This window comes from Musca autumnalis, unplaced genomic scaffold (assembly GCF_047663935.1).
Source record: "Musca autumnalis isolate F117 unplaced genomic scaffold, ASM4766393v1 scaffold_4, whole genome shotgun sequence".
In the NCBI taxonomy this organism is placed as follows: Eukaryota; Metazoa; Arthropoda; class Insecta; order Diptera; family Muscidae; genus Musca; species Musca autumnalis.
In genome coordinates this window covers 4,107,353-4,121,597 of record NW_027411977.1, presented here as the reverse complement: position 1 = coordinate 4,121,597, position 14,245 = coordinate 4,107,353, and the positions used below count along the sequence as shown (strand labels likewise).

The window sequence follows — 14,245 nt, the reverse complement described above, 5'->3', positions numbered from 1 at the left end:
CAAGTGAAAATTCAACGAATCGGTGGTACCATAAAAGGGGCTACATCTACAAATCCGTATTGAAAATGTTTTGTAAGAAGATTTTATACGCAGTGAGAACACGGAATGCAAAATTACAGTAAAGTTGATTTAAAAATGTGGTCATGGTATTCAAAATACCTTAAATTGGAAGGTACGATTACATGGGGGCTATATCAAAACGTGCACCTATGTCCATAATTTTTGTTAGAAATATTTTGTGACCACTAGAAACCCTAAGTACCAAAGTACAGCTAATTTGCTACGAAATTGTGGCTTAAATCCTCAAAATACCGAAAATCGGAAGGTACTGTTATATGTGGGCTATACCAAAACATTAGCCGATATTGTTCATATTTTGCCCATTATTACCCACAGGTACAAGCTGAGTTTGTGCAAAATTTCAGTGACTTATCTCAATTCGTTTGCCAGTTATTAATTTCGGGCCGCTAGATCAGTGCTTTCGACCACCGTGCGCAGGTGCAAAATTTTAGCGTTCTATCTCAATTATTTCGGACGCTAGAGTGATTACCACAGACGGACAGACGGACATGGCTAGATCGACTTATAATTTTATCCTGATCAAGAATATATACTTTATAGGGTCGCAAATGATTAGTTCAAAGTCGGGCGAGACCGACTATATAATACTCCAAAAATGTGAATATGTAAAACATATATAGGAGCTAAATCCAAATCAGAACAGATTTTGATATAATTTTTCACATTTATTTGTAGACCAATTTCCGTCACATAGTCCAAATTTCATCAAAATTGGGCATATATAGCGTGTTTCGCGCATCACATACTTCAAATCGGTCGAAAATCTGAATCGATTTCGATATGATTTGCCACAGTTATTTCTAGACTAACCACAGTCACACACTCGAAATTCCATTGAAATCGGACAAATATGGCGTGTTTCGTGCATCAAATACCTCAAATCTGCCTAAAATATTTATGAGAACTATATCCAAATCTGAACCGATTTCGATATAATTTGGCACACTTATTTCTGGGCCAAATCCTGGTAAACATTCCAAATTTTATTGAAATCGTACATATATATATATAGCGCGTTTCGTACATCAAATACCTAAAATCGGCCGAGAATATATATAGGAACTATAGCCAAATTTGAACCGATTTCTATATAATTTGGCACACTTATTTCTAGACTAAATACCGTCGCATATTCCAAATTTAATTGAAATCGGACATATATAGCGTGTTTCGTACATCAAATTCTTTAAATCGGGCGTAAATATATATGGGGGCTATATCCAAATCTGAACCGATTTCTATATTATTTGACACACTTATTTCTAGACTAAATTCCGTCGCGCATTCCAAATTTCATTGAAATCGGACATATATAGCGTGTTTCGTGCACCAAATGCCTTAAATCGGGCGAAGATATATATGGGGGCTATATCCAAATCTGAACCGATTTTTACCAAAATAAATAGCGTTCGTCCTTTGGCCAAAAAAACTATCTTCTCCAATTTTCATGCGAATCGGACAATAAATGCGATCTGTACTTTGTTTACAAAAATACATGGACAGACGGACAGACAGACGGATGTATATCCCTAAAAAGAACTATGGGTCTATCTCGTTTCCTTTTGCATGTTACAAACTAATGCCCAAATACATAATACCCCTTACCACAAGGTGGTGTAGGGTATAAACAAACTTAATATACCCTTCATACTAGAGTTGGGCAATCCAGTTCCTAGTTCCTTGTACATGTTCCAAAACGAATGAGTAACATCATGAAATATATAACGTGTGATATTAAGTATACGCAGTTTGTTCAAAGAAAAAATGTGGGCCATTGGAACTACGAAGTGAACTTTATAGTTCCATATAGTTCCTTTGGCACGACTCTACTTTATACTATGTTGTAGGATATAAAAAGCCGTTATGGAGGGTCTTCAGACAGATAAAAAAACGCTTGATACCATATTACCAATAAACAATGGCGAATCGGCTAAAGACTGGTATGCAAAGAATGAAGATTTAAGTCAATATGTATTGTCGGAAAATGGAATCAGAATGTGAAACAGTCTGATCTTCGCTTCAAAAACGTCGAAATACCTCTGGAAAGTATAGGGAAAAAATAGACCCTCAGTGCAGTATTTTGAAAAGACCTACAACAGCTCACTCTTTTCTCTCTCAATAGTATTGGGATGACTTTATTTTTACTAAATGGATAGATATTATCTTCTACTATCTTAATAAATCCCAAAAATGTGCCAAATCGAATAAAACCCTTAAAATATGGAAATTAAACCCGTACGGGTGATTCTGGCATACAGAATTTTTGAGTACGATATTCTATACCAAGCAAAATAGTATGCGAGATCGGATTCGTGGACATAATAACGATATGAAGACATCCCCATTGACATCATTAAGAAATATTTAATAGTCATTTTCTGAAAGTCAGTAAAAGGGATCCAGAAAGCTCAAACAAGTTCAACTACTACCATTCCAAAGGCCAGATCATGACAAATTAATCTTATTTTCATAAATTGCTGATGTAATATAACAACACTAGACTGATAAGACTGGGACTGATATCAACGCTTATAAAATGTTTGTGTCCATTTTAAGAAAAAAAAAACTCGAAAAAGATCCTGCAAAAAAAAAAAATCAAAATGTACAAAACATTTGGGAACCAGTGTAACAGTGGAGTGTAACATGCCGAGCCTTAATTTTGGTTTAACTATGGTCATTAAAGCTCCAATGAATGTCCGAAGTGGACAGATAAGTCATTAAGGAACACAAATTAAGTATTTCTCCAAGAAACGATAGATTTGGTAATTTTTGGAATTCTTTTGTTGACACCTCAAAGTAATAGGTAATTCTTATTTTAGTCTTTATTTGTTTTAAATCGCATATTAACTGTGTATATTTTGACGGAATATTGTTTTGAGGACCAATAGCAAGAGATTTGCACAAAAACCGTATAGTTTTTACATAATTTGTTGCCATAAACGAACAATTAATATGACATTATTTACAATTTTAGTCTTGTCAATACATATTTTCAATAAATGTATCGCAAAAAAACGTAACTAATTACCACGTTATAGTCCATAAGTGTTATTTTGAATTTTAGCTGCACACTAAAGAATAAACTCAGCTTGTACCATTGCAATAAAGTTTGTGATTCTTGAATTTTACAAATATACAAGAATTAACAAAATCAAATCGATAACAAATTTTTAATTAAATTCCATGGCCAAAGCCTTAACAACATTAAACATGTAACTTAACAAATCGCGGCGCAAAATTTGCCAATTTGATATAATCTGCCTATTAAAATCTGGCACTCATTTCGTTAACAATGAAATTCATTAAGACTCAGCTCAGCTCTCGATTAAAAAGTGTAAATCAAATCAATAAAACGAACGAATCAACAAAAACTGCAAACAATTCAATTTTTTGAAATATGTAACAGCGTTTAATTAAAATGCAGAAAACGACAACAACGGCCGCTGATGAATACATTAATTCAAACAAATAAACACCATCATAAAATTACAAACTGATAATCAGCAGTTTTTTGTCGTTTTCATTTTCCCCACTTCTTTTTTTTGTGTTGCCCTACCCGCATTTTATGAAATGCATAACTGTGGTGAGGAAAATTAAAATAATCCGCTTAATAATTAGAAAAAAAGTAGCAATCAACTACCCTCTTTTGGTTGTGTGCGTATTACAAATCAAAAACGCTGAATAAGTTTTGAAAATGAAAATAGATACGATTGGAGAAGGAAAAACTTTGTACCAGACCACCGCAAAAAACAGAGAAATAAAATTATGGCATGGGACATCCTATAAAACGACAACAAAATGGAAGGAGACTTCATTAACAACTCATAAAAATTGTAGATATGAAGAAATTTTTAAATGCAGAAATGTGTGAATTGATGCGAATGAAGTGAGTGTTTACAATCTTATACTAACTGAACGTAAAATATCAGGATACCTTTATATACAGAATGTGTCATTGATCCTGCCCACTTATAAGCAGTCTTTAATGAACTAAAAATAATGAAGGGTATATTAAGTGTGTAACTCCTCGAAAGAATCATTTTAAATCACATAATTGTTTAGCGTGCAATTCTAAATCGATCGATAACCATGTCCGTCCGTCTTTCCGTTTGTGGAAATCACTCTAGCGTTCGAACGGATTGTAGTAGGTGGATAACATTTTGATCAAATGTATTATTCCGTAGAACTTTTGGTACTGAAATTGGACGTTTGGGAATAGTTACGGTTATACATATTTATGGATGAAAGTAGAGAACATATACTAGAGCTACTACAGAATTTTCTGGTCTATGCGACACTACGTGTTGTCAGGTGCCATTTGACATTTCCCTTGGAAAGTTTTATATTTTTTATCATACGGTTTGACGGTTACGGTTTGACGTACGACCATGTGTTGTTTACAGCGACTTGAAAAATCATTTCATTCGATCGTGGTAGACGCGCACTCAACGATAAAGGTAGTGGAGGTCGTCTAAAAACGACCGTTCTGCCAGAAAGCATTGAAACCGTGCATGCACTGATAATGCAAGATCGCCATTTGACATACCGTGAGATAGTGGCATCCTTGGTCACTTCTTCTATCAGTTTACATTCGATATTTCATGAACACCTGTAGTGGGATTCTCTAAGTAATTTTTTGGTTACCGACAAAAATCGGTAAATTTAAAATTCTTAAATGTTGGCAACTAACGAAATTTGTCGATAAGTTAGCGACCAAAATTAAGTTGTCGCTAAGTCCTATCGACAGCAACAGCGTTGTCAACTTTTATTGTTTTTTACCATTCATAATTTTGCATTTTAATTTTACCGTTTTTTTTTTTTTGTAACCAAAAATGATTTACAGAATTTCACTACTGACAGCAAAAAAACGCCTTGTTCTCGTTGGGTTCCGGGTGACGAATCGTGCATCTATGCGCGTAAGCGGGAAACAAAACAGCAATCGCCAGAAGATGCTGTTGAAACGGTAAAAAACCACGTTTTGGAGGTGTTTCAATCGGAGTAGAAAAAATTCTTAATATAGATCTTATAGCGTTCTTCCTTGAAGGCACGTACCGCCAACGTAAGACACTGATACCAATTATGTTAATCTACGTGGTCAGATAACAGAATTATACCCTAATATATCAATAGAAACCCTTTTCTAGGGCAGCTTTAGTCAGCGGCCCACCATTTATATTCTGGCACTAGATGGAAGCTGATTTTAATACTGAATAATCTTAAAACCGTGAACTACCTTGGAAAATTATTCCCGAGTTGGGCATTGGTGGGCATCATGACTAAAACCTTAGGTCAAATTTAAGTATATGATCGAATTTGCATTACAAAATACACTAACAAAATATGCAGCTAACTAGAATTCCACAACATAAAACACTATTTTTTAATGAAAATTAAGCTATTACATCCTCCTTTATATTTCTCTACCAAAAATTGCTAACGTTTTGTTACTTGTTAATCTTCAATTCGTTTTGTAATAGCTACTACACTGTGCGCCTGAACTAACGTTACATCAAAGAAGCTTATAACTGGGAAGTTTTTTTCGGATTCTGAAACTACAATGTTCACAGATAAAAAAAAACCAGTACGGAAAGGATCATAGTCGGGCGGGGCCGACTATATGATACCCTACACCACTGTGAATATGTAAAATATAGGAGATATATATCAATTTGATCATGGTCCTTAAAACATTTGGGGTTCGTCAACTTTAGAGGGCTTTGTTTTTCTTTTCTTTCGTTTTTTCATAGTAGGCTGTTTTTTTATGGGAGGGTTGCTAAGTTTTTAACGTTCTTATGGGGGAACGCGCGGCACACGTTAGCTCACTACATTTAACGGGTGTTAAAGTCAGTTCCCCGGGTGACACCACGGGGAGGGGAGTGTCCACTTGGTATGAAAGAGGGACCAAGATAAATCCTGGGCTGGTCAGGACCGTTGCTTGGTATCTTCCATCCCCTACGTCACCATGATCTGCGAATCCGCACCTGGAATGTTCGCACTCTTTATAGAGAAGGTGCAGTCTTCGCATTGGCAGACGTACTTGAAAAGTACAAGACCGATATTGCTGCCATACAGGAAATACGATGGATTGGGAAAGGCGTCGCAACAACACCTAAAGGTGACGCACTGTATTATAGCTGCCATGACGTAAAGCATGAGTTTGGTTGTGGATTCGTAGTTAGTCGGAGACTAAAACATCTGGTATCCAGCTTCACTCCAGTGAATGAAAGACTTGCTGCAATTCGGATAAAAGCTAAATTCTTCAACATCAGCTTTATTTGCGCTCATGCTCCCACTGAAGAAAAGGACGAACAGACCAAAAATATTTTTTACGAGCGCTTAGAAGAAACATATGACCGTTGCCATGCCCATGACATTAAAATTATTCTAGGCGATTTTAATCCAAAATTCGAAAGGTGAATATCTTTGGCCCACCAGTCGGGAAATTTAGTATCCACAGTGAAGCATCTGACAATGGTATGAGGCTGGTGACTTTGCAGCTGCAAAAAACATGATAGTTAGCAGTACCAGATTTAATCATCTCGATATTCATAAGGGTGCCTGACTGTCTCCAGATCAGAAAACAAGAAATCAAATTGATCATGTTGTGATAGATGGAAGGCATTCATCGAGCGTGTTGGATGTACAATCGTTCCGAGGCGCAAACATTGATGCGGACCACCACCTTGTTGCAGCAAAGGTACGCACCCGCTTAAACGTAGCAAACAAAGTACGAACAAACACAACACGAAAGTTAGACATCGGTAAGCTGCAATGACAACAGATAGCCACAGCATATTCCACTCAACTAGCCCAATTGCTTAATCAAAGCACTCCTCATCCCGATAACATATCAGCGCAGTGGCAAAGCATTGCCCACTCCATGCAAACAGCCGCAAAATCCATACTTGGATACCAGAGACCTCCACCAAGGAAGCCATGGTATGATCAGGGGTGTCGTGCTGCTACCGAAGAGAAAAATGCGGCATATGGGGCTACTTTACAATCCGTAGCAACGCGTAGCGCACGAGAGATATCGGGAGAAAAGGGGAGATGAGAAACGTCTTTTCCGCAGGAAAAAGAGGGAAATGGAAAAGTGGGAGTGTGAAAGAATCGAGATGTACAGGAACCAGAATGAAGTCCGGAAATTCTACCAAAGAGTCAAGCAGTCAAGAAGTGGCACAATCTACACCAATAGCCACATGTTACTTGCTTATGCTGATGATATAGACATCATGGGCCGATCAGTAAAAGAAGTAACTGATACCTTTATGAAGGTCGAAGGAGAATCTGCTAAAGTGGGTCTGGCGGTGAGACGACCAAGTTGATGGTGTCGACGCTCAATGCGTCCATTGAGCTCGGACCGACTGTGAAAGTTGGTTCCTATAATATTGAGGTAGTAAAAGACTTCGTCTACCTCGGCACCTCTGTAAACACAACAAACGACATCAGTTGTGAAATAAAAAGAACAATTGTATTGGCCAACAGATGCTACTTTGGTTTAAGTAAGCAGTTTAAAAACAAAGCCAGATCTCGTCAAACAAAAATAACGCTCTACAAAACACTAATACTACCAGTGCTGATGTATGGCTCCGAAGCCTGGGTAATTGCGCAAGCAGACATGGCGGTGCTTGGTGTGTTTGAGAAAAAAATTCTTCGAAAGATCTACGGACCAATCTGCGTTGACGAACGTATCGAGATGCAGCGAATGCTTTGGCTAGGCCATATCATAAGAATGATCGATGATGAACCCGCTAAAAAGGCGTATAAATACGGACCGCTTGGCGGCCAAGGAATAGATGGCGCAAACAAGTGGATGATGAGATGAAAAGGCGCGGTATTCCAGAGTGCGAAGCAACAAATAGGGAGAAATGGAAATCTTTTCTTAGTTCGGCCTATGGAACAAATGTTCTGTAATGGGCCAGCTAAGTAAGTAAGTAATAAGTAAATATAATATCAAAAGAGAATCAAAGTGTACGAATTCTATACAACACATATATTTCATAAAATAGTCCAACAACCCCTATGGCCGTATGTCCAGTACAGTATTTTGTGGCTTGGTGTTTTATACCCCGTCGTTATTTTCGATATTTACAATAGGATTTTAGGATTTTACTTGAGAAAAAACTTTTCAGAATTAAGTACTTTTCGTACCCTTAGGGTATAAATGTCCAAAAATCCATCATTTTTTTACTCCTTCATATGAATACTTTCAATAGTTTAGAAGTTTCGTCCGGACGTTGATAACTACATAATTAAGTCTGTCAATATATGTATTTTAAAAATTAAGGGAAATAATCTTCAGCATCCTTTTACGTTATCTCACATTGTCAAATTTCAAAACTCCGATACACGTGTTTGCTATTTGTAGCTTTACTTTCATAATCCACTAATTTTTTATTGTAATACTACTAGCAATTTTCTTCTAGCACTGAAACTCCACTTTAGTTTGCATGAAGAGCAAAAAAGATTATATACACATATATCTTTGAATCCAAAAATATGCTCATTATATTTCTTTTTTTTTTTTGCATTTTCAACAGAATCCCACTATAAATTTTAAAAATAGCATTCCCCTGCCATCCACATTTAAGGACAATATTCTGTCGTTAAAGCCAATTATTATGACTATTTAAAAATTAGATAAAAATCAGCAAACGGTGGGAGAACATTATTTTGCGGCTAAATTGTTTTGGCTCATCTGCATTTTATGGTCGAAAGCTGCGTTTAAAAATATTTGAAATTTATACCGGCTTTTCACACAAATGGGCCAGAAGTGTGGGTGTGTGTATGTGATCAAGTGCGTTTTTACGCGTACGTATGTTTATAAATGTCTTCTTTAGTCCTTTTCGTCCTGGCATTTATTTTCTTAAACGTTGGATGATAAAAAATATGAAAAAAAGCTATGGCAAATCTCTTAACATTCCTGCTGGTGATACTTGGGTATACAACAGAAGCAGCAAGAACAACCACAACCAAGTTGAAAAAAAAAATATGGAAAGACACTCAGAAGATATTTACAAGGGCCAAACACCCCACCAGCAACAACTGCAGAGACAGCCAGGGAATGAATGAAAAACACCAGCATTTCACCAACATTTTGTGGCAATATTTTTTTCGCACTTTTCGCTATAATGTCAGCGAAACAACCACGTTGAGCCAGCCGTATGTCTACTGCGTATGTTGCCTCCTTATGAATGAGTGAACTTAATGTGGTTCGTAATGTTGTTGCTCTTGATGGGGATGTTTTCAAGAATCCTCTTTTTTAGCCACAACAACATGCTGTTTTTGTGGCATTTCCGTTTCTTTTTCTTTTTTTCCAGTCACTGATAATACTTTTGCCTGCGTATCTGTCTTCTGTGTCGCAGAATTGTGAAATAAAACGACCTCAGTGAAGATGCGTGCTCGGTTTATGACAGAGGGTGATGTTGAACGATGAGAAGATGAACACTTGAGGGAAGGGGCAATAAAAAAAACCTAGAGACCTCTAAGTGTATGGCTTGTTGAAATTAAGGTTTTCATTTTATTTTCATTATTGCATAAACAGATATGTTTAAATATGTGTGAGAATGAGGATTTTATGAGGATTACTTACAAGGTCGTTTACAATTAACAGAGTTACCACAATACTATAATATAGAAATAAATACATTATACACTTCATCTTTACATGTGAAACTATAAGCAAAGATGAAAGCTATAATAATTATTATAAATATTGCTACCCCTCATTATCAGGAGACCTAACTATTTTTAATCCATACCTGTTCCGTAAGATATTGATAACTAACGAAGCGGATTATACGATAATAATAGTAGCTAATATTTTCAATAACCCTCATCCACATAATGTTGAAATTGGTATGCACATTTCTGTTTAACCCTGTATATTTTTGGTGAAGTTAATAATGTTAACATTTTTTTTTGTAATTTTCATAAGCAGTCATTTTATTAAAAGATTTATGTTTTAAATGCATAACTATGTTGGCATTTAAAATACCACCTTCCACACACAAAGACAAGCAGAGAGTATCAGCAAGCAATTCGACTGGGGGTAATAAAAGTAATAAAATTATATAATTTTCAATGAACGAAACCCAAAGAGAGCCACACTCTCATTTTCTTTTGATAACGAGGTGGGCTAGAGGGATGATGATAACAAATATGGAAATTGTGTACCAAAAGAAGTTAAGAAAGTATGCGGCAGCTTTTCGATTTTCTTTGAAGTTCAAGTCCATTGCAGTCAATATACCAACGCAACTAGTTTTGTATTTACTTCAAAATTCTGCAAATGCATATAGCAAAAATTAAAATATAATTTTTATTATGCAATTCCAATTCCTATTGTTTGTTATGCTCCAATAACCTGGACTGCTTTATATCCCAGGAAAACATCTCCGAAACTCCCAGACTGACTTGACTCCCACAAGAAAAACGTTGGATAAACAGCTTAAATGTTTTTCTTTTCATTTGGATTGCTTTAAGTTGTTACATGTCATAAGGTATCAGGGACTAAAGGCAAGACTACACATATTTTGAAAATTAAAAAACTGTATCTCCATTCCTAGAAAATTTGAGAAGGTATCATGACATTAATACTCTACCGCAAACAGAAAATAAAATATATAATCCGCTTCAAGAAATATTAATCAACCGACAATAACGCTAGGATATGCGCGGATATGCTATTATCATATGTGAAATGTTATTACCTAGGAATCCTTCTGACATATCTATGTGTGTAATTTGTATATAGACATCATGGGTCGATCAGTAAAAGAAGTAACTGATACCTTTATAAAGGTCGAAGGAGAATCTGCTAAAGTGGGTCTGGCGGTAAACGGTGAGAAGACCAAGTTGATGGTGTCGACGCGCAATGCGTCCATTGAGCTCGGACCGACTGTGGAAGTTGGTTCCTATAATATTGAGGTAGTAAAAGACTTCGTCTACCTCGGCACCTCCGTCAACACAACAAACGACATCAGTTGTGAAATAAAAAGAAGAATTGTATTGGCCAACAGATGCTACTTTGGATTAAGTAAGCAGTTTAAAAACAAAGCCACATCTCGTCAAACAAAAATAACGCTCTACAAAACACTGATACTACCCGTGCTGATGTATGGCTCCGAAGCCTGGGTACTTGCGCAAGCAGACATGGCAGTGCTTGGTGTGTTTGAGAGAAAAATTCTTCGAAAGATCTACGGACCAATCTGCGTTGACGGTGAATATCGACGTCGCATGAACCACGAGCTGTATCTGCTATACAACGACATGAATATTGTTAAACGTATCGAGATGCAGCGATTGCGTTGGCTAGGCCATATCATAAGAATGAGCGATGATGAACCCGCTAAAAAGGCGTATGAATACATGCCACATGGCGGTGCACGCAGAATTGGCAGGCCAAGGAATAGATGGCGCAAACAAGTGGATGTTGAGATGAAAAGGCGCGGTATTCCAGAGAGCAAAGCAACAAATAGAGAGGAATGGAGATCTCTTCTTAGTTCGGCCTATAGAACAAATGTTCTGTAATGGGCCAGCTAAGTAAGTAAGTAAGTAATTTGTATATGACAAAGCATTGGTATCTATTTCGTGGCAGATTAATTTCAACGTTATTATGTTGTTGTGTTTTTTATGCCTACTTGAAGTTCATATTTCTTTTATCTTCATGTTTATTAAAAGAAATTATTTTTATGAGCTTTGTTGTTGTTCTTATTATTGTATATTATATTGTACTTACTTTTGGATGTGTTCTTCGGGGAAATGCTACTTTTGGATCAACCTGTAAATAAAAGGAAGAGAAAAGAGATATTTGAGTGTTTGGGTAAATTGCTTAAAATCCAAATATTTGAATTTCTGCAAAATAAGCATAAAATTTTAATGGCATATTTTGTGGACCGTATTTAGCGAATAGTTATCTCAAAGTATTTGTATCATAAATAATAATTTTATTGGAGTTCCAAAAAATGTTTTCTTAAAGAAAATGCTAAAGACTGAATTTGATTTATTTAAGAAAATAACAATCAATATACATATGTTGTACCCGTAATGCCAACACCAATTATTTACTAGAAAATCATTAAAATATTGAGTAAGAAATCTCCAAACTGCGAAAAATAAAGCCATTCAAGAACCAATTAAAATTCAAAGCAACAGAAAACTAAGCATTTAGAATGATTATCTGAAGGAAACTTTTGGAAATTTTTGTAGTTGGGCTAGTTTGATAAAGAAAGCAAATGAAACGAGACAATATGTTTTCACAATCAAGACATTGAAGAGTTTATGGAGGTACGTACACACACACCAGTTTTAAATGACAATCATATCATTTTAGGATAATTTTCCACATAAGTTAGAAGCTTTTAAAATTTGAAACTGATATTTTAAGGATTACACAAAGGATTATACAGATAGACCTTGGTGTTTTTAAAAGGTCAATGCATACTAGGCTTTAGGTGTGACTTAAACGAGAAAAATTCCTTCTAACATTGGGCATAAATTATAGTTTAAGGTATTTGAATTGTCATTTTGTAAAATCTTTAGTTAAGTAATTCTGACTTTCTTTAAATTCTTCCTTAACTTGGAAAAATATTTTCTTTGCGTGCTCCTTTGTGTCCGGAATTTAGCAACATATACAGAAATCATTAGTAATGTTGGTTTAAGGAATAGTTTTGTCATGTATGTTCTTGAAATGTGCCAGCTAAAAGAAAATTAATTGATGAAAGCACAAAACTTAAAGGATTAATATATAAATGGCATGACTTTGCACATAAATTAAGTACTACAGAATTCTAATACGACAGGTGTTGAAGAAAGTTTTTGCATACCACATCCGCTTTATATGAACGCCGAAAAATTAATTCAATGCGATACAATGATTTTATTCTTTCATTTGGAAGGAGCTGAACAGAAGTCGGAAACAGAAGTTTAACATCTGAAAAATCGTTGTCGTATCATTTGCACCCTTGATTCAGCACCATATTTGGTATTCAGTATCTTTCTGGATATTCAATGCGTACTTATGTTAAAGGGTACATACGTACTAAACAAATTCTGCTTTTTTGGAATTGTACTTATACTTAGGGTGAACAGTCGAACTCTATCATAGATTGCATTACTCCATTTTACTTATCCGTGCTCTATTTGTTTAACGTACTACATTTGGTCTCTATTTACACCTAATGTACTCTATATTTACTATTTTAAGTTTGTTTTGCAAAAAGACTCATTACAATACCCATACATTTAGATTTTTTTTTTTTGTTTTTAAATAACAATATCGACTGTCGTTGAAAAGTTACAGAATAGTAATAGTTACAGAATAGGTCCACAGAAAGTGGAGATAATATATGGTTGATTTAAACTAAAAAGTATTTTACATATACCTATAAAATTATTTTATATTAATTAAAGGATTTTTAACCTTACGAAGTAAATAATTTTATTATCAAAATTAAATAAATTACCGTCTTATGTAGGCCACTATATAAATTTCATCCTAAAATATTGGCCACTGTTATAAAAAGGCCACTATATAAATTTCTGGTCTAGGTTAATATGGAATACTTAGGTTTTTTTTCTGTCCACAATTTCAGGTGGAGATGTTACTTATCCACTAGGAACTCTAAATAACAAATTATAGCTAATTCGGTCCGAAAACATAGCTAAAAACGTCAAAATACCCGACATATAACAAAACCTAGGTCCACAATTTTTGATGCAGGAGTTTCTTTACGTAAATTCCAAAATATATGAAATCGGGAGGGGAGAAATCGTTATATGGGGAGGTATCGTTGATCTAAGTTTAGACCAATCTCAATTCATTCGGACGATAACGTGATTACAAGAGACGGACGGATGCACATGGCTAAATCGACTTAGAATTTTACGATGATCAAAAGAATATATGAATATACTTTACAGTGATAATATGATCGCGGTGCTTCAAAAGAAGTTGATAAGATTGTAAATTTAACGAATTACGGTTCATGCGTGTGAGCTCGCAACATAACATCAATCGACCGTGTGGATCTCCGAAGATGAGTCAAATACAATAAGAGGATGTGGAAGAAGCACTTCGAAGCACATGGTCGCCGGTTTCTTCGGCAAAACTGGTCATGTTACGACTGTTCTGCTTGAGCAACGAAGTAGGTCAATTCCGAGTGGT

At 35.5% G+C, this 14,245-nt stretch overlaps 1 protein-coding gene across 8 annotated transcripts in view; it reads right to left on the bottom strand.

Annotated features, from left to right (window-relative positions):
- Nucleotides 1-14,245, bottom strand: part of Rbp6 (RNA-binding protein 6) — a 965,414-nt gene that overhangs the window by 537,732 nt on the left and 413,437 nt on the right. For all 8 annotated transcript variants that reach the window (XM_073984491.1, XM_073984486.1, XM_073984492.1 and 5 more), the window contains exon 6: nt 11,819-11,860. In XM_073984491.1, coding sequence (XP_073840592.1) covers nt 11,819-11,860 — 42 coding nt within the window. The remainder of the gene's footprint in view (nt 1-11,818; nt 11,861-14,245) is intronic.